Source organism: Aythya fuligula, chromosome 2 (genome assembly GCF_009819795.1).
Source record: "Aythya fuligula isolate bAytFul2 chromosome 2, bAytFul2.pri, whole genome shotgun sequence".
In the NCBI taxonomy this organism is placed as follows: domain Eukaryota; kingdom Metazoa; phylum Chordata; class Aves; order Anseriformes; family Anatidae; genus Aythya; species Aythya fuligula.
Window position 1 is genome coordinate 3137572 of NC_045560.1, and position 27600 is coordinate 3165171.

General features: G+C 54.7%; 1 protein-coding gene across 4 annotated transcripts; it reads left to right on the forward strand.

The window, feature by feature from the left end:
- Positions 1-27388, forward strand: GJC2 (gap junction protein gamma 2). 4 transcript variants are annotated; one of them, XM_032182439.1, is made up of 3 exons: positions 1-16; positions 1664-1753; positions 22533-27388. In XM_032182439.1, exon 3 carries the CDS (start codon positions 22553-22555, stop codon positions 23798-23800), a length of 1248 nt encoding a protein of 415 aa, XP_032038330.1. In that variant the 5' UTR covers positions 1-16; positions 1664-1753; positions 22533-22552; the 3' UTR covers positions 23801-27388. The 4 variants fall into 4 exon arrangements, with proteins under 4 accessions (XP_032038330.1, XP_032038328.1, XP_032038332.1 ...); XM_032182437.1 differs by lacking the exon at positions 1-16 and having other exon boundaries at positions 1627-1753; XM_032182441.1 differs by lacking the exons at positions 1-16; positions 1664-1753 and adding an exon at positions 6667-6691.
- The last annotated feature ends 212 nt before the right edge of the window (positions 27389-27600 follow it).

The window sequence follows — 27600 nt, forward strand, 5'->3', positions numbered from 1 at the left end:
CTGCCGCAGAGAGCAGGTAGGTGCCATAAAACCCCAGCTAATTAACCCTCATTTGGGATATTAACCTTATTTGTCCCCATAAAGGATGCTGCTCCTCCGGGGCTCTTCTTTCCCTCAGGAGGAGGCCGGGTTTCTCTCCAGCACCCAGGGGATGAGATGCTCCGGGGTGCCTGGAGACGGAGACCCCACGGCCCCTGGCGCAGCCGCCCGCAGCAGGAGGAGGAGAGCGGGGCCGGGAGGTGGCCGTGCCCACCCCACCAGGCTGTATTTGGGTCATCCTCATCGAGCGGCCGTGCAGCTGTGTCAGCCCTGGAGAGCCCGGGGACACCGCTGCCCACGCCGCTCGGCTGGGCGCCGGTACCCATTTTCCTCAAAATGGGAGGAAAAAAAAAAAAAAAAAAACAAAACACAAACAAACGGGGAATTCAGTCCGGCCTCAGCTTTTTCTGACAACAGCAGCTGTGCCTCTGCTGGTCCAGGACGTGGCTCCATCCCCGTGAATCGCCCGAAGCCATCTGCAATTCAGATTGCGTGCGGGGCGGCCGCTGGTACAACAGGATGCTCGTGCGGGCGGGACGCGGTCCCCTCCTGGCTCCGTGCTCCTTCCTCCCCGGGCATGAAAGGAGGGAGGTGCAGGATGTTTTCCCGGCTCTTTCTTTCCCCATCCCGGCTGCCAGAGGTGGGGGAAGCGATAAAAAGAAAGGAGGTAGAAAAGGGCAGATGCTGGTGCCCAGATCCTGCTGTGAGGGGAAGGATGGGGCAGGCTCACCCCCAGCAGCCAAGTCCTTGCTGATCATCATGGTTGTGCCCCTGATGTTCAACCTGGGCTCTGTGAGCGCTGGGCTCATTGCTCTTGCATCCTCCCTGCCCCCTGCATCACAGCAGCTCTCCCAAATCTGTTTTGCTTTCATATATATTTTTTTTCAAAATGCACTGCATTTATTTTTGCTCTATCTGCTCTGCCAAGCATGGGCGCTGGTGCTCCCAGCCATCACCACAGCTTTAGGACCTGCTGCTGAACCCCAGGCACCGGGGCTGGGGTTGGAGGAGCAGAAATCAAGCAGGTGGCCCGGCCGTGATAACACTTCCAGGCTCTTCACTGATGTTTTTTTTTGCTGAAATCCAACATGAATCCCCTTTGCTGCGTTTTGAGCCCTTTGCAACTCATCCCACACCCCGTGGTTGGAGAGAAGCAAACCTCCTGGTCCTGCAGCAGCTCCTGGTGCTCCTAGAGGAGTGGTTTGAGCTTTCTTCATATCTCCCCATCGTCTAGCCTCCTGCTCGGCCACACTTAGTAGTAAGATCTCCCCTTCTCTTCTCCACCCCACTCATCCTCTCCTTGTGCATCCTGGTGGCCTCTCCGTGGGGTCCTTCCCTGGACACAGCATCTCCATGCTCAGTCCCTGCAAGGATCCCTCCCGAACACCACCCTGAGCATCCCTCCTTTCCACCAGCGAGCCCTTAACAGCCGTGAGTCACAACCCAAATTTTCCAGCCACCCCTGTGCCTCCGAAGCATGTTATCCAGGAGCCGCGCCACGTGCAGGAGCCGCAGCTCCGGGAGGGGACAATGACAGCATTGAGCGCGTCGCCAAGCCGCGGCTGCATTGTGCCTGGCAGAGAGATGCCCGGCAATAATCGCCTCCTCCTTGGCTTTGTTGCAGGGCTGGGGCCGGCGGCGCAGCAGGGATTTTCCCCCCAGGGGCTGCGGTTATGCGGTGAGGACCCGCACCTTTTTTTCCTGGCTGTGAGAGGTACGGCAGGGACCCTGGGTTCAGAGGGAGTGTCGGTTTGGGGGGCAAAAAGATGCTCTGGTCCTCGTCCCGCAGGGGACCAGCTCACTCCTTCGCTGATTTTGGTCATGCGTGTGATGTTGGGAGCTGTGGATGCTGTATTCTTTTTTGCGGTTATAAAATGTTTTATGTTAAATGCGGGCTTAAGCTAGAGAAATCAAACTCTGCTTAGGGGCTGGGCAACCCTTAGGAAATTGGACCCAGGGCTTTGCTTGAAACTGTTACACAACAAGGCAGAAAGAGATGTTGCTCCAGGTCCGTGACGGAACTCAGCTGAGATTTTTAGAGGCATTTAAGGTTGTGTTCAAGCTGGGCCCTTAAAAGAGTATTTCCCTAAACTCTGGCAAGGATGTTTTCCTCACCCAAAACCCACTCAGAAATCTCCAGGCTGGGCTGAAGTTTGTTTTTGAATCAGTTTGAGGGCGGCAGAGACCCTCCTCATCCTCCTGCTGCAGTCCTGGGGTGTGCTGCCAGCTCCTTTCCCCCCAAAATCCCCTTCTGGGAGCGCATCCCTCCGGCACGGCCAGGCTGGCTCCCAGCTCCGTCTTGGGAAAATAAAAGAAGAGGATGAAAATTTGGCTGCCCCCATCCCAAGGACATTCCTCCCCCTCAAAATGGGGAAAATAAGTTATTCTGAGCGGTTTCGTATGGCGGTGCTACTTAAGAAAGTGCGAGGCATGGAGTCCTTGAGATGTTTGCAGAGCATGAAGCAGATCTGGCCATGAGGTTTGTGGGGACCTGGCCCCTCGCAGATGGGCACGGGCTGGCCTTTTTCCTGGATTTATTTAGGGTTTTAAGCCCGGGCATTGATGGGGACAGGCGTTGGGCCGAGCTGACCCCAGCAGAAGCTGCGGTTTCGCCGCTGGCGTCCCTAACCGCTGACAAAAGGTCCATTGAGGAGATGATGATGCTCTTTGTGAGGTGCTTTTGTCTTGCTGTTTGCTTTATTTTTAAAATAATACTCATATTGAAGGATGTGAGCACGCCTGTCATCCTCACACCTCAAAGCACCTCACGAGGGCTGTCTGGAGCAACTGGGGAAACTGAGGCAGGGGGAGGGCAGCAGCTGGTGGCCTCATCTCCTCATTAACAATTTTTCCCCTCTCATCAGGGGTGACCCCCAGCTCTCTGGTCCCCTCAGAGCCACCTTGGTGCCCACCGGGGTCCCCTGGGGGCTGGAAAACTCCTCCGGGCCCCAATTCTCTTTGGGGGCTCCATCTCCACCTAATGGCCTCCTTTAGGACACACCACGTCCTGTGCTGCCATGGGGGCAAACACCCCAGGCCCTCTGAGGCTCAGGAGGCCGCCGGCACCTTCTCCTTTCACCCCAATTACCTCTAAGATCCACGGGAGGGCAATCTGTCCTCCCCCAAAAGCCTCTTTAGGAATTGTCCTGAGGAAGGAAACGCGATTTAACGGGGGAAAGGGGCACGGCGGATCCCCGCCTCGTCCTCCAGCGAGCCGCGAGAGCTATTTCTGAGGCAATGCTTGGGCGCTTTCCAGGCCCGACATACCAGAGGATGTTTATCGGTGTGTGTCATGAGGACCCCCCCTTTCCCCGGTGACACACGGCAGCGAGAACCCAAGGGCTCCGCTCCCTCAGCGCCGCTCCCCTGCCATTTCCAGCTCCTCTGGGGCTCGCCCACCCCCGGCTCCTCCACCCTGGGGCACTGTGAAGGTCTTTGACCCTCTGTGTTGCTCAGAGATCTTGGTGACCAGCCATATAAACCTCTGTCGTTCCAGCTCCTTGCCAGAAAAAAAAAAGAAAAAAATAAGGATTTGGGCTGCTGCATGCTGTCTGTGTACCCGTTATGAGATGTGGAAATGGAGGCTGCCAGCCTCAGGTGTCCCTGCTGCCCCTAGGGCACAAGATGGCTCTGTGTGGGCCTGAGGGCTGTCCTCAGGCCCAGCAGAGGCTCTGCCATCCCCTGGGGATGGTGGGGAGCCATCTGCAGCCCAGGGGACAGGGGCTGAAGGTACCTCAGGAGGCCTCGGGGGAAGGCCGGCTGTGGTTGTCCTGTGGTGGTGGTGGGTGAGGTTGCCCAGGGCTCTGTCCAAATGAGTTATCTCCAAGGGTAGAGATGCCGCCAGCTCCTCGTGCCAGCGTTTGTCATGGAAAAAATATATGTATGCTTATTTGTCACATCCATTTGAAGTGTTTCTGGCTGCAACTTGTCCTTTCACTGCGTGCTTCTGAGGAGAGCCTGGTCCATCTTCCCTGCAGCCTCCTGTAAGGCAGCTGCTGCCGGTGAAACCTCCCCCTTCTCTTCTCTGGGTGACTCGGCCTCCCCTTGGACAACCATTTTGGACATTTCTTGTCACCAGGACTTGTCACCAGGACCCCTGCAGAGCTGCTCTCCAGCCAGTTCCTCCCAGCTGGCCTGCATCCTGCTGGGACCATGGTTCTGCCTTGGTCCTTGCTGAACCTCACCTGGGTCCCCTCAGCTTCACCTGGGTCCCCTCAGCCCCTTTCTCCAGCCTGCTGAGGTCCCCCTGGGTGGTGCTGCCATGTAGCTGCTTCTCCTCCAGCTGGAACCAGCCACAGACTCGGTCCCATCACCCCCACCATTAATGGTGGTCAACAGCCTTGTAGTGACGCCCCATTTCTGGGTGAATTTAAAGACAGTCTGGCCACCTGAGCTGGGATTAGGTCTGTTTCAACACAGCGGGGACGGAGGGATCTTGGCATCGCCCAAGGCCGTAGTTTTGCTTTGCCTTGTTATTTGTGGCTGCAGTTTTTTAATGCCCTCTCCGGCACACGCTTGGCCAAGAGGTTCACCAGCATGTGCCTCGTGCCAGGGACCTTTCCTACACCAGGGAACGGGCCGCAGAGGGCACGCGAGAGCTTCGGGTGCTCTCCCACCAGCGGGATATAAACAGATAAAACCTGGGAACGCGGCCCGGAAACGCAGCTCATCCCCGGGCGGCCGAGCCGCCGCGCTGGAGCATCGCTGCTGGCCCCAAGCATCTCCCATTTCCTTCCCAGCAGGAGGGCTGGGATGTTCCTGCCGTGCTTCCTGCCCCGGGGCAGTTTGCAGCTGCAGGGTGGGAAGCTGGGGGGAATGGGAGAGCTGGGAGCAAGCGCCCGAGCCCCCCAGGCTGATGCTGCCTTCCCTCACCACGGCTGAGAAGGACCTTGAGGACCACAGGAGCATCTCTGGGTGCCCGAGGCAGAGTCAATCCAACCACAACCCCGTGATGTCCCCAGCTTTCAACCCACGAAAACCCCCTGAACATGCACCCAGCGGTCTCTGCTTTGGAAACCTGCTGCCGGTTTCCGAGCCAAATTCCTTCAGGCACGTTTTTATCATCCCCTTTTTCCTGCCGGGGACAATGGCATTGCTGGCTGCTCTCTCCAGCCATTTCCTCCGCTCTCCCAGACAGAAATAGTTAACCAGGTTTACTACAAGACCCAATTTCCCTTCCCAGCCCCCCAGGAGACTATTTAGTGACAGGGTTCAGGAGCAGAGGTGCCTTTCTTCACCCTGGTACTGTGTCAGTGACCACATCCCTGGGGCTTTGGCCAGTGGCACGGCACCTCCTGGCTCTGGGGACGGCGTGAGCCAGGTCAGGAGAGTTTTGAGCACAAATAAATGGAGCCACTAGGAAAATGGTGGGACACCAGCAGGGCTGAGCAGCTCCAGGCCACCTCAGGTTGGATTTGGTTGCCCAAATACAAGCGTTCAGGTCCATTTGAGGTGTTTGGGGTAGCTGCATGGGAGGCAGCCAGGACACCCCAGCACCTCTGCTGGGGACACCACATCCCCCAAGCCTCCGTGCAGCCCCCCAGATGAGCTGCTTCAACCTGCAAGCCCTGGTTCCTGCAGTCACCAGCCCCGTTGCCCTTCCCAAGCATCCCATCCCTCTGCCCCTACACCCCTTGTTTTCCCCTAAACCCCATTTTCCCTCCCCAAATCCAGCCTCGGGCACATCAGCGGAGGCACAGGGCTGGGGCAGCCTCCAAGACCGACTCCCCAGCATATTGCCACGTCACCATTACAAAAAAAAAAAAGAATGCTTTCCCTCAGAAACACAGATTCCAGGTGGAAATAGTTTAACCTCCAGCCACTTGAGATATTTTCGCCGTAACCCGTCCGTTTTGGGAAGGCTGCTGGCTCACACAGACCTCCAGCTGCCCGAGCGGCCGGGGGACGAAGGCGATGTGGGGCTGGGGAGGAGCCGCGTGTCCCCGATGTAGCCACTTCCCCAAGGGCACCGAAGGAAGGCTGCCTGTCAATGGGGCTTTGTTGCGAGCAGACGAGGCGCTTGGAGGGTGTCAGGCCCCCAGCAGCACGGACAAAGCATTTTTCATGCAGCGGGGACAGAGCAGGAGCTCCTGGGTGTGAGTGAGGCTGAACCAGGCACTCAGGGAGCTGCGTGTGGGGTAGGGGTGTGTGAAACCCCTCTTTCTGCTCTCCTCCGTGCTGCCCCATGCAGGAGGTCTTTGCTGAGGAGGTCAACACTGCTGGTAATTGAACACAGCCAGAGTTTTGCTTGAGATGGACCTGGAGTTTGGCTGGGCATGAGCCACCCCACTGCCCGGGTGGGAGCAGGGAGATGAGGAGCCCCAGCAGGCCGGCAGAGCTCCACCAGACGTCCTTAGGGCAGATGGACTGCACAATCCCACGAGTTCAGGAGATGGAGAGGAGCACCGTGTCCTTCCCTTTGGCCTGCCAGATGTCCTACGGCTGATATCGTCCACGCTGCTGCTCTTCCAGCGCGCTGTGGGGCGAAACCCACGACCAAGAGACCAGAGCTGGGGCTGGAGCACCAGGACTGCTCCGCACCTCCAGCCTCCCGGCTCCCCACGCAGCTGTAGGGTCTGACCGAGGATGTTTCTGCCCTGAGACGGGAGAAAGCTTCGGTGGCAGACACGGGAGGACGGGACGGGACTGCCTGGTGAGTCCGTGCCGGGTTGTACTCGGTGTGAGCTGCGAACCGAGGAGCCCCCGGGAAGGTTTTGATCTCCTGCTCTGCTCCTGTAGATGAGCGGGAGCTGCTTGGGTTAAACAGGGCACTTCTGAGGACCCCACGAGAAGCTCGTTTGCAGGAGAAGCTCGTTCCTAGCTGTTACTGTAGACAGGGCTGCCCTGGCAAACGGGAGGAGATGGCTGAAAAAGGCTGACATCCCCTGCTCCTCGGGGCAGCGAGGCTAGGAGAGCAGCGGAGGAAAGCAGGCAGCTTTCTGCAAGAAATATTGTGCAAAAACAGCAAAAAACAAGCGAGGCTCTGCGTGCTGGCCAGGATGTGCGTGGGTGTGGAGCTGATTTATTTGATACTCCACGAGCAGGGCTCGCCCCGAGCTCCCAAGGCAGGAGGACGAGGCGGAGGCTCTGCTCCCAGCAGCTTTGCTCCACGCCTGCCACCGGCATTTCTCCCCCTGGCGGGTGGCTCCCGAGCCCCCTGGCAGCTCAGAGCACTTTTTTTTTGGCCTATTCATAAAATTGTAGCAGCAGTTTGAGTGAGGATGAACTCTGATTTACGCAGAGTGCCTCACGGTGTTTATCTTGGCAGGGTGTGGTTTATCTGTGGCTTGAAGCCTTCACTGGAACCTCTCGTAATTGGAGTTGGAGAGCAAAGGAGTGCTGGTGACTGACCTGCACTAATTATAAAAGGGCTGATTGAGGCTGTGGGGCAATGGGGTGGACCTCCTGGCTCCTGTAGGGCTTGGGAGGCTGCTGTAGGGATGGGAGGCCCCGCTGGCAGGAGGGTTTCACCCCCAGTGGGGTGGGATCAGCCCCGATGTGGCCGTACTGCTGCTGACGGCCGTGTCCCGCTCCCAGCGGGGCCGTGGCCCTGGCCTGGCAGAACAACGTGGTCAGCAGAAAAGATACTGGCTTGGGAAACCTCCAAAAGCGATTGCTTAAATGTGCTGTTCTGTAAAGCAAAGCAGCTCATCCGCCGCTCAGATACAGGGCACCTTCTGCTGGTGTGAAAATCTCAGCTCGTTTCCCTTCCCGTTGCTCCTTGCTTTGTCACAGTGCTAGGATCCCAGTGGCACGGTTCATATTGTACTAAAATCGGTGACTTTAGTGGGATCCCGCCAACATCTGTGGGGTTTGGAGCAATCTAAGCTCACAAACATCCCACAAAAAAGCATCTCCCTGCCCTTCTACAGCTCCCTGCTGGAGGCAGGACTGTCCCTCTCCTTAGACCTGCAGCTGAGGTCTGCAAATACAAAACTTCTTGAGGTGCAGTGGGTCATCTTGGGGCGTAAGGAGCCAATTTATCCCTTCTGACATGGACACAAGAAGCAGGGAGCTGAGCTGTGTCCTCCTATCTCATCGCTCTTTCCCTTGTGAGGCAAAGCCACCCCGGGCACGTGGTCCTGCCTCCGCGTCACCCCATGCTTGCCCCATAGCCCTGCAACCCTGTTCCCTGGAAGCATCTCCAGGGACTCCCTTTCCAGGGAAAAAGGCACTTTATTGCAGGCCACTCGATTAGGAAATTTTGACTTGCTTTGTGCCGTTGTGCCCTACTAGAAAGAGGAAAGAGAAAGCCAGAGGACTGGAGGCACACGTACGTGCCTCCAGTCTAGGTGTGCATACTGGAGAATGGAGCGAATTTGGTTAAAACTGGTTTTCTGGAGCAAGCAGCCTTCTATTTTAAGAAGCTTCTGCTATCTCGAACTGCACGGCAGCAAAAAAAAAATAAATAAAAATCAGTAAAACCTCGTCTGGCATGTGTGAAATCCTATTAACCTGTGGCCCTTGCTAATGTGCGGGGGCAGGAATGAGCCGTAGAGTAGGAGAGCCCATCCTGCTGTTCTTCCTTGTAACGGGACGCTTCCAGCGGGGAGGCCAACACAAATATTTGTAGCACGGGCAGGGGCTGCCCGAAGGGAGCCGCGGCGGCAGGACCGCTCCTGTCCCCGGGCAGGAGGTGACATCACCCGGATTCCTTCACTGAGGAATGCAGGATTTGGCCTCTTCCCTGCCACTAATTGCTTTTTAAAAACAGGCCTGCCCAGGGGGGGCACGTTTCACCCAGCCCCCTCCATCTCACACCCCAAAGCGCCCCCAATTCCTCTTCTTTTCCACGGCGTTTGCAGGGCTGCTGCACGGATGGGCATGCCGAAATTGGTCATTTCCCCAAATCGCAGGGAAAAGCACCCAAACTTCCACGAGTGGGGGCCAGGCAGGGACCTGGGGAGCTGGTGGGGGAGCGATGAGCCCTTCTTGGGGCTGGCCAGGATGGGCTGAGGACGTGCACGGACTTCTCTGCAGGGTGAAGTGCTGCGAGCACAAGAGGAGCCCATTCGAGGGTATGGTGATGACCCCATTTCTTGATCCTATGAAGCTCAACAACCCTGTTGTGAGTTTCTGAGTTCAGGATTTCTCTGTTATCACAGGTTTGGATACACCAACGTGCAGAGCATTCTGGTTGAGCACAGGTAGGGCTTGTAGTGGTGGGGCTACCCCGAGCAAAGCCAAAATTCCCCTTCCACCCAACCCTTGACTCCTCCGTAGGGTTGAGCATCGCCCACGGCCCCTTGAGCTCACACCCTTCCACCCCTGGCTCTGCTCTGGCTCCAACTTCAGCCACCACCACTGGAAAATTGAGGGGGTCACTGACGTTCACATGTCATCAGCGCTTCCACCGGCCTCGGCCGCAGCGGCGGGTCAGTTCCTGTGGGCTGGAGGCGCTGCCGTCATTTCAATAGCTGGAACTAGGTGTAGATGTCCTGCCCCGCTCCAGGTCCGAGGGGGTGATTTAGTGGATGGAAAGGCACCACATTTTTTCGCTCTCGGGGCCTGAAAGAGGATGGCCGGCAGGAAACGAGAGCGTTGTTCTCCAAGGCAGGGGTGGTGTTGCTCCTGCGCCGATTCTTTAATTTTCCGTCGGGTTTATGGAAATTGTTGGCTGTTACAGCCGGACGATTAAATGCAGAGAGGAGGAGAAGGGCTCCGGCCAACGGGGAAAAAAAAAATCATGCTTGATCAGCTGAATTCTTGAAATGGGGATGGAGTGAGGACGTCTGAATGGAGAGCAGCAGAGCAGGGTCCTGAGGGTGGGGAGATGTGGCATCAGGTTTGCCAGGCACGGGTTTGGTGAGCTATGGTCATGGGAGCTGGTGGAATAGATAAATCTGCTGGGGCTGGAGGTAAAGGGATGGTGGTGGAGCAATGCCGTGACATTTTGTTAAGGGTGTAGGCAGAAGGGGGATGCGCATCCAAGCTGGACACAATGGGGTAGATGCTTGGGGCAAGACGGGCACGTGGGATAGTACCATGGGGCAGGTGGACCTCTTGGGGTCACCCCAGAGGTGGCACAGAGGTGGCACGGCAGCTCTGAGGTTGGCTGTAGAGGGTTGAGGTGAAGGCTCCAAGGTTTTGAGGGCGATAGGGACCCAACAAACAGCCAGGAAAGAAGACGGTGATGGATGAAGTTCTGAAAATGATGCAAGGAAGCTCACAGGCTCTGTGCTCCTCACGTCTCAGCGGGATGGATGCTGCTCTGGGGCTCTGTTCCAGCTCCTTGCTGCACGCACAGCCAGAAGGGCTCTACCTCGCCCGTCCACGTGCAGATCATCCTGCTGGAAAGCAACTTGTGGGTTTGGTTCCCATCAGGGCAGGGAGCTGTGCTGTTACTGAGCCTTTCTCAGGAACACAGGAGGTGTGGAGGCTTCTTCATTTTTTCTCTCCGGAGGCTAAAGGGAGGACGCCTCGAAAAGGAAGGGAGGGAAAGGGCCAGAGGTAGAAGGAGGGAATTTTCAGGAAGATCTTCCCACAGCTTCATCTTCCTTCACCTCCTGGTAACGGCCAGGTCACTGACCGCAGCTGCTCACTCCAGAAAAATTTCAGGAGGTTTCCTGGAATACCGAAGCACGGTGGGCTGGGGGATCCAGATGTTGCTGGAGCCCTGCTGAAGAAGAAAACCTCGCTCAGCCAGCAGCAAAAAGCATCCCAATACCCTCCTGTGGGTGTAACTGGTGCCCTGGCCTGGCATTTCTGAGAGCTGTTTATCACACAGTGGAGGAGGATCGGGGTTTATTTCCTTTTGTACTCTCTTTGCTTTGTATTTTCCATGCTGCTTCACTCTTTAAGCAATGTTGAAATCAACAGAGCCGGCTCTGGGCAGTGAGCTTCAAAGAAAAGAAACATGAGCACAAGACCGGGAGCCCAGGAAGGGGCTCGGTGAATGTCACGGGGGGACTTCAGTGTTATTGATGATTAAACTGTGACTGCAGCATCCTCTGTGTCCCATCTCAGCCTCGCAGTGCAGAAAACCTGCTTGGGGACCAGCCAAGTACCCGGCAGGGAGGTGTTTGGGGCCTGTGCCCATCCCAGCGATGCTGTGGGTACCACGGGCCCCTCTGCATCCCAGCAAGTGGTGCAGGGTTTGGTGTCAGCTGCTCGTTGCTCTACCAAACCTGCACCATGCACCTGGCGCTCTCTTGGGAAGATCCCCACCTCCGGGAGCATCCTGTTGTATCAGCACAGAGAGCAGAAATCCTCATTTGGCTTCCCACCTGGCCCAGCCCCGAGCACCGGAGCGGCGTTGGCTCAGCCCCACGGCCCTTCCCCTGCCAGATGCAGAGGTTCCCCCGTGCCAAAGGCGAGGAAGGGCTGTCCACCTCCTCCTCCCGCATCTCCCCCTCCTCCCCTTCCGCCTCAGACCCGCTCATTCATGAAAAAAAAATGCCTGTTGGGCGGACGCGGACAGAGGAATTAGCCTTGGCGCGTTCCTCTGCCTCGCGTTGGCCAAGGGAGGTCGTAGGCTCAGAGGGTTTTAATCTTTGTTTTCACAGCTGGATCCGATATCGCCCTTTCTTCTCTCCGCCTTTTTATAGCTGCTCCCTGCCCACGAGCAACCTGTTGCAGAGCAGAGCGGGAGCGTGGAGCACAACCCGCCGCTGGCTTCCCCGGGGGCAGCCAGCTCCCACCTCGGGACCGACCACCCACACGGCCCCACGTCTTCATTAAGGATTATTTTAATCCCCTAAGAGATTTACGGTCTCCTCCTGGGGTCCTGTGCCCATGAGGGCAATGCTGCAGTGAGGAAGGTGCCATCTCAGGAGGATCCTCTGAGAGCATCCATCTGGACCTGGCTGCCTCCCTGCGGGCACCACGTGGGGTGAAGGCGTCCCAGCAGCGTGGTCCATCCTTTGGTAGGCAGCAAGGTGGGGTGTCCGCGTGTGGGGTAGGAGGGGGCCGTACCAAACCAGCCTGGGGACATCACCAAGTGGGGTGCTGTAGGGTTTGGTGGTGCTGGAGTAGGGTTTGGTGGTGCTGGTGTAGGGTTTTTGGTACTGGTGTAGGACTTGGTGGTGCTGCTGTAGGGCTTGGTCATGCTGGTGTAGGAGGTGCTGTAGGGTTTGGTGGAGGTGGTGGAGGTTTTTGGTGGAGGTGATATAGGGTTTGGTGGTGCTGGTGTAGGGTTTGGTGGTGCTGATGTAGGGTTTGGTGGTGCTGCTGTAGGGCTTGGTAGCACTGATGTACAATTCGGTGGTTCTGGTGCAGGGCTTGGTGGAGGTGGCATGCAGTTTGGTGGTGCTGGTATAGGGTTTGGTGGTGCTGGTGTATGATCTGGTGGCACTGGTGGCACTGGCACTGGTTTGGATAACTGTCCCATGCAGCAGACAGGCAGGTGGGTGCTCAAGGCTCAGACCTCTGGCTCTGAAGATCTCCTTGATGCCAAAATGTGCTTCAGGAACCAGCACAGCCAGATGGGACCAGCTCCGTTCCCACCTGGATGCCAGCTTGAGGCCATGGGGCCCTTCCCTTTGGCACAGGGGACCTGGTGGTGTCTAGACATGAATTTTGATGTGATCCCTCATGCAGGGACCACCAACCTCTCCAGGGAGCTTCCCCATCCTGCCCAGCCCGTGCTCTCCTTCAGATCACACCACCCATCCTTCACGGTGCCCCAGGGCAGAAACCGGACAGCTCGCCCAGCGCCGGGCACTCCTTTGGGCATTTCTCTCTTCTATTCCTCTTTTTGGCATGTAGACACAACAGTTTAAACATCTCTGTGTATAATTATCTAAGCACTCATTTAAATATTTACTGGTGATACTGGGGTGACTGTAAATCTCGGTCAGAGAGTAGAAACCTGCCCCGGTCACTCTGGGACCCTGGCCAGCAGGGTAGAAAAGCACTTGTAGTAATAACGTTTCCTTTTTTTTTTTTTTTTTCTTCTGTATTTTCTGTGCTGTCTGTTATCTAAGAACAGCTGGCAAGAGCACGTCCAACCCGTTTGTTTCCTCATTTATCACGTTCGAGTCTCTCACTCTCTTCCCTTATAACTATCTTTAAATCTTAATAGTGATGGAAAGACATCACAAAGTCGTGTCCAGGTGCCTGGCACTTCTGCTTTGCCCTTCACTTTGTTGTCTTCAGTATCCTTATGTAGTTGATGATGTTGATGTTGAATGTAGTTGATGGATTGTGTGTGTGGAGGATGCCGGGGGGTCCCTGCTCCTCTGGAGGGGCAGGTGCCATCCGTTCCTCCCTGGCCCCGGTGTCCTTGCCGAGATCCCTCGGTCAATAACTGCTCCAGATCCAAGCCCTCCAGGTGTAGAAGGCCTCGGGAGGACATTTTGTGTGGTGTTTACCAAGGAGGGAGCAGGGATAGATTTGTCGGGGGGAGGGACGGTCTGGGCTCCACCTCAGCTCCTCCAAACAGGCCTCTCATGGAGGTGCTGTGTTTAGGAGGCCACCGCCGGTTTCTGAGCGGGTCTCAGCACCCCGAGCAGGTGCCACACCACACCAGAAGGACCTTCACCTTCTCACAAGCACGGCAGCTCTTCCAAACCAACCCACGGGGCCTTCAGCCATACTGCTGCTGAAGGCACTAAGACCTGAGGCCTGCCCAAGGGACAGGGCAGGCACCTGGCTCGCTGCTGGTGGCCTGTAGACCAGGTTGGGTGAAGGTGTGACCACATGTAGAGCATGGACCTGGCTCACACAGCTGGGTTGGATCCCTCACGGGTCCCATTCCCACACAGCTTCGTGGGGACTTGCTCACTACGAGTCCCTGTCCTCACTAGGGCTGTGGTACAGCTCCTCAAATCCACAATACGTTCATTGGCAAATCACAGTTATTTTTGGGGTGGTGAAGAGGCAAAGATAACTTTGGATCAAGTCATTCTGGGCTTCTCCTGCACTCAGGGGTTAATTAATCTCCACCAAATCCCATCTCCAGAGCCGTCTTCCCTCCTGTGCTGTGGTTGGGGCAGGCGGACATCTGACAGAGGAGGCACGTGGTGATGGAGGTGTCACCGTCCTTCTTGTTGGAGCTCCTGCAAAAACAGGCAAACTCTCAACATCAGCAACCCACCCGTGTTTGTGCTCCCCACCTTCCTCCTCCCTTTTCCTGGGGCTCTTCCAAGCTCCCCTCTAACACGCTGCCCATTGACAGGTGTTAGGGGAAACAAAACCCTTCTGGAACAGCCAGAAATGCGTCCGTTTTTTGGTGCAGCTTGACTTTTTCCAGCATTCCCTCATCTTTCCCGTGCACCCTGGCCTTTTTCCTCTTGATGCAGCTCTGCTCGGTGAACCGCTGAAGAAGGAACGACCACGGGGGCGAGGACAGGCGGAGGTGATGCGCCGCGAACTTTTGCACATCCATTGTCGCCCGGGGGAGATCCACTTCCTCTGATTTTTATGGATTTTTGGAATATTTTTCCTACAAGTTCAGGAAGGTCTCCAACAAGCCCAGCCTGGCGGGGCTTCACAGGGCCATGCCGTCGGCCAGCCAGCGCTGGGAACGCCGGCTGGGAAGTTTATTGCTTCCTGTTATGTGCCGTGGTGGGTTGGTGGGGGAGACGTGGGCTCAGCGCCGGCACCAGGTACTGCCCCGGCACACGGGGTGGGGTTGGAAATGGCCCCTTTTCCTCTTTGCTTCTCCGTCTGCTTCAGGAAAGGGAAGCAAATAAAGGGAATAATTGCTCGCTTTGGCCTTTGCGGGGACCTCTGGCTGTTGAGGCAGATCTCCGCCTTTGGTCTGCTTGCTTTGGAGCAAGAACAGACGCAGAGAAATATCCTATAAAGGATATTCACCGAGCAGTGTCCCCACAGGTCCCCATCACGGTACCTTTCTTGCCATCTCTTGGTACATCGGCCTTTAAAAATTAACCAAAGTGTTCCTGACAGACCAAAAAAAAAAAGTGGTTTTGTCAACATCAAATTTTATCTCAGGAATGTGTCCATCGCAGTGAAAATTTCAGCTGGGAAGGGCTGGAATAAATCACTTCTGCGCTTCAGCCCAGACTTAGATGCTTCCTCTGGGCTTTTGTGCTTTGTGATTTAAATCTTATTGTTATTTTCCTTTATTGGATTTTTCTCCTCCTTTTCAAAGTGAAGTGCTTTTACCTTTCCGCAGTTATGATTCAGTGAAATCCCAGGGAAACATTTCGCCACTTTGCAGCAGAAACATTCTTCATCCTGCTCACATCTGGCTTTTTCCTCCAATTACCAACCAAACCAAATTTAATAGGAATTCTGTTTTCTGACCTATCTTCTGGGCCAAATGAGGCCAAAGCGTGGTTCAAACTCTGTGGTGATTGAGAGCTAGAGTTTATATTTTCTGAGTGTATTAAATAAATCAGCTTCCACCTTGTTTTCAAGGTTACCTTTATATTACACAGCCAACATTGCCAAGGGGTGTTTTCTTTTTCTCAGTTTGGTCCTTGCAAGAGGCAGAGACCCACCGCAGTGTCCTGGTCCAGATCGAAACCTTCTCAGGTTGATCCAACAAGAAGAGTTGGGAGCAAAATCACCAAAAACCTAGCCCAATGATGAAGGGGTAGAGGCCTCTGCTCTCTGGGGTTAAATTCTCTTCTTTACACCTCACCATAGTTCTGAAAAGTCCACGCAGAGATTTGTGATGGAGCAGATTTTAGCAACAGACACTGCCATAACATTTTACCTCGCCTGTACATTTTCTGGTAAGACTGTTTTGAGGTTTTGGCTGAGTCCCTAAGACGTGAGGCAGTCCTCTGCCTCCTTGTCCTTGTCCTCTTCATCCTCCTCCTCCTCCTCTTTATCCTCCTCCCCCACCAGTGCCCCACTCCAGGACGAGCAGAAGACGAGGAGGAGGTTAATGGCAGGAAGAAGGGAATCGGAGACAGGAGGAAGCACTGACGAGGGAGGTTGCCCTTCCCTGAAGCATGTTTACATCTGACAAAAATCTCCATTGAAAGCTGTTTCTGGAACCGTGGTGCTCTGCTCAAGGCACGGGGCTGCAAATAGCAGCCCAGACAAACCAGAAGCATTAACGAAATCAAAACCTGCCTCTTTTTTTTTTTTTTTCCCCTGTTTAGCTGCAATGTTTTAAAGCGTCACCTCTGCTTGCAAAGACAAGACCTCAGCCTGTCAGTGTCATTCAGTGGTAACTCTGCAATTCTCACCCCTTTTTCTCTCTTAAGTTTTGCGATATTTGTCTCAACACGGTGACGTTGCTTCCCAGGTCTTGTTTTAAAGAGCAGGCTTGTTATTTGAACAAAGACGCTTTTCTTCATTTTGCGCAGTCACGAAACAGATCAAATGAAAAACCAAAAGGTGCAAATTAGGGAAGAAAAGGAACCCCGTGCAATGCAGCACAGAGCTTCGGAGACTCAGGACCAGGCTGGCTACCTACAGCTGCTGCTCACCACTGCAGGCAGGGAGACGTAGCAGCAGATATTACTGTAATTAGTGGCAGCAGTTACTCATTTTAATGGGACGTCCAAGAGAAACACATCCAAACCAACGCCTGGCTGGAGAGGTGGCTCCCAGCAGCCAAAAGCGCTCGAGCTTGCATTACTTCCACTCCCCTCCATCCCCACCGTTGTGTCTTGTTTGGTGCCAAGCACCAAGTGGAGCCAGGACACGGGACGCTGCAGAGCGAGTCAGGAGGTGCCTGTTGCTGCTTTAGCCTCTAACATTTATTTATGGCTAGAGAAGCTCTGTTTGGTCTCCAGTGGCTGTCTTGGAAGGAAGAAAACACAAGCAGTTTATGAGGGCGCATATCCCTGCCGTTCTCTGCTATTACCCTGGCTACACGCAGCGAAGGTTTTGGCATGCATGCAACCTGCTCGGAGGGTGAAAACCCAACTAAAGCATGCAGGAGAAAACGCTCAGCCTCCAGCTCTCTGCCTCCTTCCCCAGGTGATGCTTTGGCTCGGGGAGATGGGAACCACACAATCCCTACCAGTGTGGCTGCTGGAGCTACTAGAGCAGCCGGTGCCTTTCTCTCCCAAAGTGTGGCCGCCCCAAGAAGACGTCCACCAAGAGAGATTGCTGTGTGTATAAATAACCCGCACGGTTTGAAAGCAGAGGGTCTGGAGAGGCTGCTGTGGGACCCATGGGACCGGGACGGTGCCGAGCTGCCTTTTATCTCCCAGCCGCTGCCTGCGCTCCTGCAGAGCCTGGAAGTTGTTCTCAGCTGGTTATTTTTAACGAACTAACAATACTTCTCCGCGGCTCCATCCTGCACCCGCTGGGGCTGGTGGAAGTCTTGCCACGCTCCGCGGTGGGAATGAGGTTTTGGTGGCCATCCCTCAGGTCTGCTGGGTCTCACGGTCCTTCCGAGGTCGCTGGTGTGAAACGCGCTGGAAGCCGGATGGGAGAAGGCTCCCAGGGACCACGCGGTGGCCCCTGTGGAGGTGCCCACCAGGTGTCCCACCACGTTGTCCCCAGACGTGAAGGACCCTGCCCCTCCAGCCTGCGGGAGGCCAGACCCAGCCCTGAGATGTTCTCAGGGGTACCATGAGAATTTTCTCCTTCTCCGTGGGGTCCTGGTGGTCCAGGGAGGTCGGGGCATTGCTGGAGGAGCTCTCCAGCCCTGGTGGAACCAGGTCCATATCACCCCAAGTCCTTTGAGAGTGCAAGCTTTGTAGGCATGCTAAGGACTTAAGTTGAAGCATGAAGCTAGGGTCATGACCATTTAACCTCTTTAGGGTTTCACTCCCCCCGAAATCCCTCCCTGGACCTGTTTTCCCCTAGTATGGCAGCCACCCCTCAAGGGTGCGTTCACCCCTACATCAAACTTTCTGGAATATAAGGATTTTCCCACCTGCCTATCAGAGATGGCTACTTCTGAACAACAAATTAAGTGACCGATTAATTAAATGAAATGCTTTTTGGAAAACTGGAGCAAATATCCTGCTTTGTCAGGACCTTCCTGGGCTAAAAGTTCCCGAGGAGCCACATGTTCTCTAATGTCATTACCCTCGATCACAATGTGCCTCCTCCCGCACTTTCCCCCCTCAAAGGCTGAGTCAGATCCTTTTTGTGACTTGCTGGCTGCTGCTTCCTTCTCCTCCTGGGGAGAATTTCTGCCTCTGCTTTCACCCAGCAGCTACCTGGAGCCCCAGCACCGATCCCACCGCTGCCAACAACTCCCCATGGGCAGAGCAGGGACGAGAGGTGCCCCCAGACCACCAGGAGGGAGGGTTTCTTCTCCACTTCCCTTAGGCTTTATGCACATTCCCACACTTATTTCTTTTCCCTTCTGCAACGAAGCCAGAATGTGTATCCCAAAGCCCTTCCCCATCCTTTTTCTACCCTCTGCCCCCATCCAGCTGCTCTGAGGGAGCACCACATCTTTCAGAGAAAGCCTCGCCTCAAGGAACACCAACGCAGGACCTTCACATTGCCTTTCCTTGCTGCTGAGCCTCGCCTCTTTCTTACTTTTTTTTTACTTTTTTTTTTTTTTTTTCCACCAGCTCTCTGCCCGAGAAACCTTGGCCAAAACGCGTTTTCCACATGTTCCCTATTAGTCATGCTCTCTGTCTTACAAATCTGTTACCAGCGCCGCTAGCTGATGCTATTAATTTACTTCCAGCCGGCTCCAGAGCTCGGCAGCAAAATTCCAGGCAGCGTTCCTAAAACCAGACCCGGCGGCTTGTTTGGATTTAAAACCTCCTTCCCCTCCCCTCCGGGATACAACTTCCACCTTCTCGCAAGGCTTGGGGAGAACCCGGCGAGGTGTGGAAGCAGGAGGTCTGGGTGGGAGCGGGGCTGCCCCAGAGGCGGGGTCTTCAGCGCCTTAAATTCGTCCCCGGAGCTCCGGTTTCCAGAGGCTGGGGCATGGCTTGACCACGGCGGTGGCAGCGGCAGGAGTTTATCTAGGGCAAGGCGCAGGAATGCTGATGGAGGAGGGCAAGCCGCCGCAAGAAGCACCATGTCTCCGTGAGTACGTTTCCCATTGTCTTCCCTGCAGTTTAAACAACTGGGTGGGAAGCGAGCGGAAAGGAAGGACGTCCAGCGAGCACGGAAAAAGAAGAAAATTCTTTTTTTTCCCTTCTATTATTCTTGTTTTGTTCTGCTATTTTTCTTTTTTTTTTTTTTTTTTTTTTTTTTTCTCCCTGTTCTGCTTAGTTTAGCCTCGGCTTTTCAAGTTTCCCCAGTCGCAACAGTCGTGCCTGTGACTGCACAGAGGGGTCAGTGGATTTGGGGACGTAAACACGATGGGAACGTGGAGCCAGCAGCTCGTTCCTGGCTAAAATTGTCGCTATCCTAAAATGCTGCTGCCAGGAGGAGAGGTCCAGCCGCTCACTGTGCAGCGTGTGCCCTGTGTGCACCTCGTGCACGGCAGCAGGGCTGGAGAAATGTGCAGGCGGGTGGCTGTGAATGAATGGATTTCCGAGCCGGAGGGATGGGAGGTCCTCTCAGGGGATGTCCGTGGCAGATAATTGAGCTACAAAAGCCACCAAATCCCCTCCATCTACCTGCTGCAGACCTGGGAAGCCATTCCCCAGGGGCTCGGCTGCCTGCCCTCTCCACTCAGTGGAGGAATGAGGGCTGCAGCACATGGAAAATGCAAAAATCCAGTTGTTGTGCTTCGATAGCCAGCAGCGTGCAGAGATGAGATACAGTCCTTGCCTGTTATCCTCCCCAGCAGCAAAAGTGAATGAATCCTTCCTCAGAAGCTTGCTTGTGTTAGAATTGGTTTAAAAATGTTCGTATAATGCTCTCCCCCTGCAATTAAAGGCATTGAAATCCCACGGCACTGCCTTCCCCACCGACACGTCGCAGGCCAAGCATGGCAAACAGAACCGAGCTGGCCCTATGAGGGTTTCTGCCCTCGTTTCCCCTGGTCCAGGGGCTGCAGGAGCTGATTCCTGCAGATGTTTCTGAGGGTTCGGGACAGCACCGACAGCTCTGCCCCGTAGCTGGCATCCTCTGAGCACCTCCTCAAAGCCCCAGCCCCATTTCTGATGGTTTGTGGCCTCTCTCCCTGATGCAGGGGGGTTGTGAATGTTTTTATGCCAACTTTGTGGGGTGCTCCTTTCTGAAATCTGCCTCCCAGAGGAGTCAGTGGGTGCTTTGCTAACAATCCTGGCTAAGAGGATTATTATAATTAGGGTCCGAAGTTGAGTGTTTGCTCCAAAATCCACCGTTACCTGGGGCAGGCCCTTGCTGCTCCAGCCAAACTGCTGCTGGGAGGGGACTCCAGTCTGTGTGGATCATGTCACAGAACCATGGCATGGTTTTGGATGGAAGGGACCTTAAAAATCATCTAATTTCAACTTGTGCCATGCCCAGGGCCCCTTGTCCCCAGACCAGGCTGCCCCCAGCCCCATCCAGCCTGGCCTTGGGCACTGCCAGGGATGGGGCACCCACAGCTCCTCTGGGCAGCCTGGGCCAGGCCTCACCGCCCTCTGAGTGAAAGATTTCTTCCTTATATCTAATCTAAATCTCCCCTCTTTTAGTTTAAAGCCATTCCCCTTGTCCTATCCCTACCCAGAGTCCCTCCCCAGCTGTCTCACAGCCCCTTCAGGCCCTGGCAGGCCGCTGGGAGGTCCCCCCAGTCCCTGAGTGACCCTTGCAAAATGCTGGATAGTCCCCAGGGCCCACCTCTGGCGAGCACCGAGCTGACAAACGAACTGCTCTATGGGACATTTGATGTCCATTTTTTTTTAGAACAAGCCCAATTTGGGGCTCACAGCTAATTGGGGAAGCAGATGGTGGCTGAGCACCCACATGGGGACCATGGGGCCAGGTCCCCATGTGCTCCGTGCAGCCCCCAGCCCAGCCTTGGACGGACACAGATGCTCCAGAAGTGGAGGCACCGTGTCCCACAGCAAGAAATCAGCACCCTGGTGCCTTCCCCTCCTACACCCTGTCAGCTGGAGATTGGCTAAGCACTGGGATTAATCCTACAAATTGCCTGAGGCCCCATCTTGCCCTAAAGGAGCAGGGACACAATGCAGAGGGAGGGTTGGAGATGCTTTTAAGTGTGCCTGAAAGAAAGAAAAGGTGCTCAAAGGGGACGCTTTCCTATCTCACCCCAAAATAAACAACACGATGATAAACCCAAATTCTTCAATAAAGCAAGGAGAGCTCTGTGGGGTCACTTTCCACATTATTCTGCAGCTGTTGTATCCGTGGCAGCATTTCTGTATTGACCATCAGGTCCGAGGCGCCACTTTTGGGGCAGGAGATGAGGATTTCTGCTCCCAGTAGCGCTGAGAGCTGTTGTGCTTCTCCAGGTAAGCTGAGGGCAGAGAGGAGACCATCCCCAGCCCTGCTGGCTGGGCTGAGCTCTTTCCCTGCTCCCTGCCCTGGTTCCTCCAGCTGCAGGACAGGAATTACAGCCCCCAGCACCATCTGCGCTGCTCCCGCAGTCCCAGCCTGGCGTGTGAAGACCTGGGGCTTTGGGTTCGCAGAGGTTTTGTTTGATCTAGAAATAGCAGGGTTAGAAAATTCCATCTGCCGGCTCTTGAGAGCCCTGGAAGAATTGAGCTGGAGCTCGATGCCTCCGGCCGCGCAAAGGCGAGCGCTGAGCAAACCAGAGCTGCTTGGCTCCCGTCCTAAGAAGCAGCGTGAGCAAAATAACATTCCAGGAAGGCAAAAACGTGGAGAACAGAGCGAGTCACGTTCGTGTCCTGCTCCTGTGCCGGCTGCTGCTCGCGGCTGCTCCCACCCCGTGCCCGAGCGGGTGCTGGGGTCCAAGCCTCCCCTGAAAACCTCAGGGGAGGATTTTGTGTCTCCCTCCTGGACATTCACCCCCGTAAATGAGGGCTGTGGAGCAGCAGGGAGGTTTGGGAAGGTTTGGTTCTCCACCTGCGGAGCCATCACACACCCCACACCAACCCGCTTGTGCCCACGTTCACGTGCTCAGCTCCGTCATCCACCACCAACCATCCCCTCTTCGCTCCCATTTTGCAGCTGGGACTGGGCTCACTGGTGCCCAGTTCACCACCTGCCATCAGGGGCACAGCTCCGAGGCTGGGGGTGATCCGGAGCAGGGACGCAGGGGTGCAGAAATTCCTGCAATTACCGCCTGCCTTTAATGATGCCTGGGGCATCCCAATTTGCTTGGGCTGAGCCCTCACTCCCACAAATGAAGCTAAACACAAAGCTGTTCTTCTTCCTGCCCAGCTGTCCAGGTCTTTTGAAACGTGCGTGGTTTTCCTTGCAAGCTTTTGAAGGTTTATTTTTAAAGCAGTCTGCATTTGATTTAGGCATGTTTTGCTTTGTTTTTCGAACGGAACTTGAAAGGGACATCAGCCTGTAAATATAAATATTCCCATTCTTTCGCTGATTCTTTGCATTTTTCTGGGTTTGCTAATGAAAGACATTTCAGCATCCCCTGCTCTCGCTCAGCCCATGGGATGAAAGCAAGAGACTATCCCAAGTTACGGATGTTTTGGGTACCTAGGTGGCCTCCGTGGTGCACTGCATTCATTTTTAGTCACCCAAGCCCTTCCTACAGCTGAGCAATGTCTTGAAACAGGCAACAAAATGTGAAGCTGGGATGCTGGGATGTTTACTTACAGCTCTGTTGTCTTCCCCCCTTCTCCCTGCAGGTTATAACTGAGTAGCCCTTATGACCAACATGAGCTGGAGCTTCCTCACCCGCCTGCTAGAAGAGATTCACAATCACTCCACCTTCGTGGGGAAGGTCTGGCTCACCGTGCTCATCGTCTTCCGCATCGTCTTGACGGCGGTCGGCGGGGAGTCCATCTACTCGGATGAGCAGAGCAAGTTCACCTGTAACACCAAGCAGCCCGGCTGCGACAACGTCTGCTACGATGCCTTCGCACCGCTGTCGCACGTCAGGTTCTGGGTCTTCCAGATCATCATGATCTCCACCCCTTCGGTCATGTACCTGGGCTACGCCATCCACAGGATCGCCCGGTCGGCGGAGGAGGAGAAGAAGTTCAAGGGGTTGAAGAAGAAGAAGCAGTTTGCTCTGAACTGGCAGGCGGTGCGCAACATGGAGGACCCGATGGAGGCAGACGAGGAGGAGCCCATGATCTCCGACGACACGGCAGACCACGAGAAAGCCAAAGCCAAGCCCAAGAGCAAAGAGCCACAAAAGCACGACGGGCGGAGGCGCATCCAGCAAGAAGGACTGATGAAAATCTATGTCTTCCAGCTACTTACCAGGGCTTCGTTTGAAGTTTGCTTTTTGATAGGGCAGTATTTGCTCTATGGTTTCGAGGTGGAAGCTTATTTTGTCTGCAACAGACTCCCCTGCCCTCACACCGTGGACTGCTTCGTGTCCCGGCCGACAGAGAAGACGATCTTTCTGCTGGTGATGTACGTCGTGAGCTGCCTGTGCTTACTCCTCAACATGTGTGAGATGTTTCACCTGGGCTTCGGGACCATCCGGGACGCCATTCGCAACCGGAAAATCAACAGCTTCAGGCAGCCCCCCTACAACTACGCCTACCCGAAGAACATCTCCTGCCCTCCCGAGTACAACCTGGTGGTGAAATCTGAGAAGTCCACCAAGATCCCCAACAGCCTGATGGCTCACGAGCAGAACCTGGCGAACGTCGCCCAGGAGCAGCAGTGCACCAGCCCGGACGAGAATATCCCCGCAGACCTGTCCACCCTCCACAAACACTTGCGAGTGGCCCAGGAGCAGCTGGACATAGCGTTTCAGAGCTACAGCAGCACCCAGGCCAACACGCAGCCCTCTCGAACCAGCAGCCCTGCCTCAGGGGGCACGGTGGTGGAGCAGAACAGGGCCAACACCGCCCAGGAGAAACAAAGCGCGAAACCTAAGGCCTCCTTGGAGAAAGGGAGCTCCAGCAGTAAAGATGGAAAGACGTCTGTATGGATATAGCTTGAGAGGGCAGCGTACGTGCGGTTTTATTTTGCTTTGTTTCTGGTTTTCGGTATTGTCTTGAGTTCATTTCGCAGGGCACAGACGCAACTTTGATACAGAAGTCAAGAGAGAAAATTCAGACCAGTTTAGTGCTGTCTTCCGGTGCATTAACAAAAGACATTTCCTTCCTCTTCCCAACGCGTTCTCCAGCTGGGAAACTCCAGCGAGCAACCGCAAACGCCGCATCCCGCCGGGACCGGCCATGAGCAGGCAGCGCGAGGACGCAGCGCTGTAGGTCAGATAGCGTTTAATTACTAAATACCCTTAATCAAAATTAACTTCCGATCCCTCCATGGGAAGGGAAAACGACCAGTCCGTGGCGTGAACTTCGACGACATGCTGCCCTGCCTGAACCTGCAGACCTCAGGCATCGCCAAGGGTGGCAGAGACGCGTGCTGCGAGCAAGGGCCCAACACCCACACCGCAAACACAGCACGGGAGGTTTTCATCTTTTGGTCCCCTGGGCTGAAACAACAAGCAACTACAACTGACCACCCTCGCAGAGGCGGTGGGAAGCTCTGCGGTCAGGGTGTTTGCAGCAAACCGCTGCTCCACATCATCAGAAAGTGCCTTTATGCAACCAGGAAAACAAAATCGCAAAGGGTTTCGACTACGTGGTTTGCTAATTCGAGCAGAGATGGGAAGATCAGCATCGGCAGATTTGTTTTTCTGTTTAATCAAACCCTTCTAACTAGTGGCAGAGAGCAGATCTATGCATCGCGTGTACATGGGGTGTGCGTGCACACACGTATATACATGGACCCATGAACATGTCTGTGTGAATATAGATGTAGAGAGAGAGATATAAATGTAATATCAACCCTCTGGTGATTTTACAGCCTTCCAGCCTCACCGGGCCACGGGCAGGTTTCCACACACTTGTCTGGGGGCTCAGCAGCAGCTCCTGCTTCCCTGGGGGCCAGCAGCAAGAAGGTTTCCCCTGGTTTATGGACAGCTTCTTTTGGCCTCACTTGGTTTTAGGGTGAGTTTGAGGAGCTAAGCTCCAAGGCTTCTGCTAGTGCTGGATGTGCTTTGTCAGGATGGTTTCATGCCAGGAGCTGAAACGTCCCTCAGATGCTTGAGGCTTGGCAGATGCTCTTGCAAGACTCAAACAGTTGATTCACCACCATGGCCAAGGTCATGTTTGACGTGAAGGAAGCGAATCCTTTCTGAGCACAGCACCATCCCTGTGCTGTGCTGTTCCTCATGGCTGTGCCAGCACGCAAGTCCCCATGAATTTCTCATCCACTGGATGGGTGTAACTTCTTGGTGGGCATCTTTCTCCTGTCCCTCAGATCAGTCTCTGAAAGCCTCACGGGTGCCAGTTGTCATGGGACAGCCCTTGGGGACCTGAGGGTGGCCGTCAGCACCGGGTCACGGCACCAGAGCTGTGCAATGCCCTTGGGGAACAGTGCTGGTAGCAAAAAAGAGATCAAAAAGATGCAAAGAAACATCCTATGAGGTATCCAGCTGCAAATATTCAGCTTGCTTTTGGGGAAGAGTCTGGGGAGCAGCTTCAGGCTTGTTCCTGGTCCCGCTGAGGGCACTGGAGAAATGCCCGGAGCGCTGCCTGCTCTCGCTGCTGGAGATCTTCCCCTTGAAAAAGCCCAAACGAATCCAGGAGGAGGATCAGCACCTCCTCACAGCAGCAAGGGGCAGGAGCAGCACACCCCGGTCGCGTGGAGGGATGCTTTGTGCCATGAATTCTCCATGAAGGGCTCATAGAGTTCACACCGTGGTGGTAGGACACACATATCACACGGCTGGAGGGACCGGGTGCTGGTGGGTGAGCTCCTGAAGGTGCAGGGAAGGCACAAGAGGAGCTCCAGGTGGACATTTGCCCCCAGGCAATTACAGCAGACACCAACCTGTCCCGCACACTGATGGGAAATCCTCACTGAGTGAATCCCCCGTGTGGCCTGAGCACGTCCTGGTGACCCTGGTGGTCACTGCCAGCGATGGGGTGAGGTCGTGGGGCTCTCTCAGGAGCCCACGATAGATCTGTTTCCACACCTGCAGGTTCAGAGATGCTCAGAGCAATGGGGCTGGAAAGGAACAAGGATCTTCTCACCAACTTGCCAGCATCAAACACATCCCCAAAGGCTAGCACCAACCCCTCACTGCCACCCCTGGCTTCTCCTCTGCTCAGCAGACACAAAGAGCTGCTTCTTCCCTTCATGTCTGCAGAAGGTTTGGGGTGCCTGAAGATGGTCTCTCTCTCTTTTTTTTTTTATTATTTTTATTTTTATTTTTTATTTTCACACCATGGATCCAGCATGAGGAGAGGGGTTTTGGGATGCTCTTGGTCCTGTAGCAGATCCGCAGCCTCCTCCTCACCCCGTGCAACACGCACACGCTGTTTTCCATAGTGGGAGCCGATAATTGCAATATTGACGAGTGCTGGAGCCGGGGCAGACACTCGGGGGATCGATACCAGCTCCTCATCGGGCAGGGCAACCGCTCGCTCGGCCGCCCTCCCAGCCAGCCCTGCTCATCTCCAGGGCTTGAAACCTTCTCTTGCATCAAAGGCTTTGCATATGGGGGCTGATCTCACTTCCCTATTTATTTTTTCCAAACATTTTGACAGGGACCAGAGCACACAGTCCATGGCAGGACTGCTCAGTGCCGGAGAGGGACGCAGGGTATCCTGCCAGGCCCCATTAACTCCTCTCACTCTGAGTCAGGCACGCATAGAGGGTTATAATTATAATAATATTATTATTGTATTGCTCACTTCCTCCTTTCCTCCTCCGCTGTTTGGCCCCTGAAGCCCTCAGGACGTTGTGTCTTCCACTGAGCCACCACCAGCAACGCAACCGGCGCGCACTGAGCGGCTCCTTCCAGGGCAGGAGGAGCAAGCCCACCTCCGTCTGGGGAGCAGAAGGCAAGGAAGGCAAAAAAAAAAAAAAAAAACAAACAGAGCCACAAGCCCAAAAAAAAACAACCCTCACAAGCCCCACCGGCAGCCGGAGGAATTTCAAGTAGACGACTGGCAGCGTCGGCCGCGGAGGAGACGCCAGGAGAATAATTAACGCTTCGCTTTTCTTCCTGCAGGTCATTTTGTTCACGCTCCGGACGGGTTTAGCTCTGTAGCTGAACTAATCATAAATGTTGACACTCTCGCTAAGCTTTGCCGGGTAAAGCGCCCGCCCTCGCGTTTCTGTTCTTCCTATTCAGGGCCAGGAATGTCCCGCGTAAAAGCCAGATTACCTTGTTGCTTGCATCGCATTCCTCTGGGAAATACTTGAACTTAACTCGAGGCCATAACCAGTCTGTGCTGTTATGAAGTTTCTGGGATTTTTTTTTTTGTTGTTGGTTTGTCAATTTTTTTTTTTTTTTTTTTATGTACTAACTGTATTTGTACTAGAAAACCTTTGAGTATGAGGTTGAATCTCTAAGTATTTTTTTCAGTGTAAATGTTCCATCTGGGCTGTGGTTAGAAAACGAAGCACTGGGCAAAGGAGGGATACATCAGCCCGCCTCTTCAACCGGCTATTCCACATCCATTACTAATAAATGGAATAAAACTTACATTTTGTTACAGTACGCAGAGCGTGTGATGTTTCCGTGTGAAGGGGGCTGACTGTTGATGAGAAGACATTCTTCCCAACCTCTCATTTGCCCGGTTTAACCATATAAGACCTCTATTTTCCCAGATACGGCCATAAATCACCGCAAAATATTTTTGCCTTAAGAAGCAGTTGACCTTCGGGTTGTTTGGGATGTGTTGTCTCTCTCTGATGAATCACTGCCTGCAG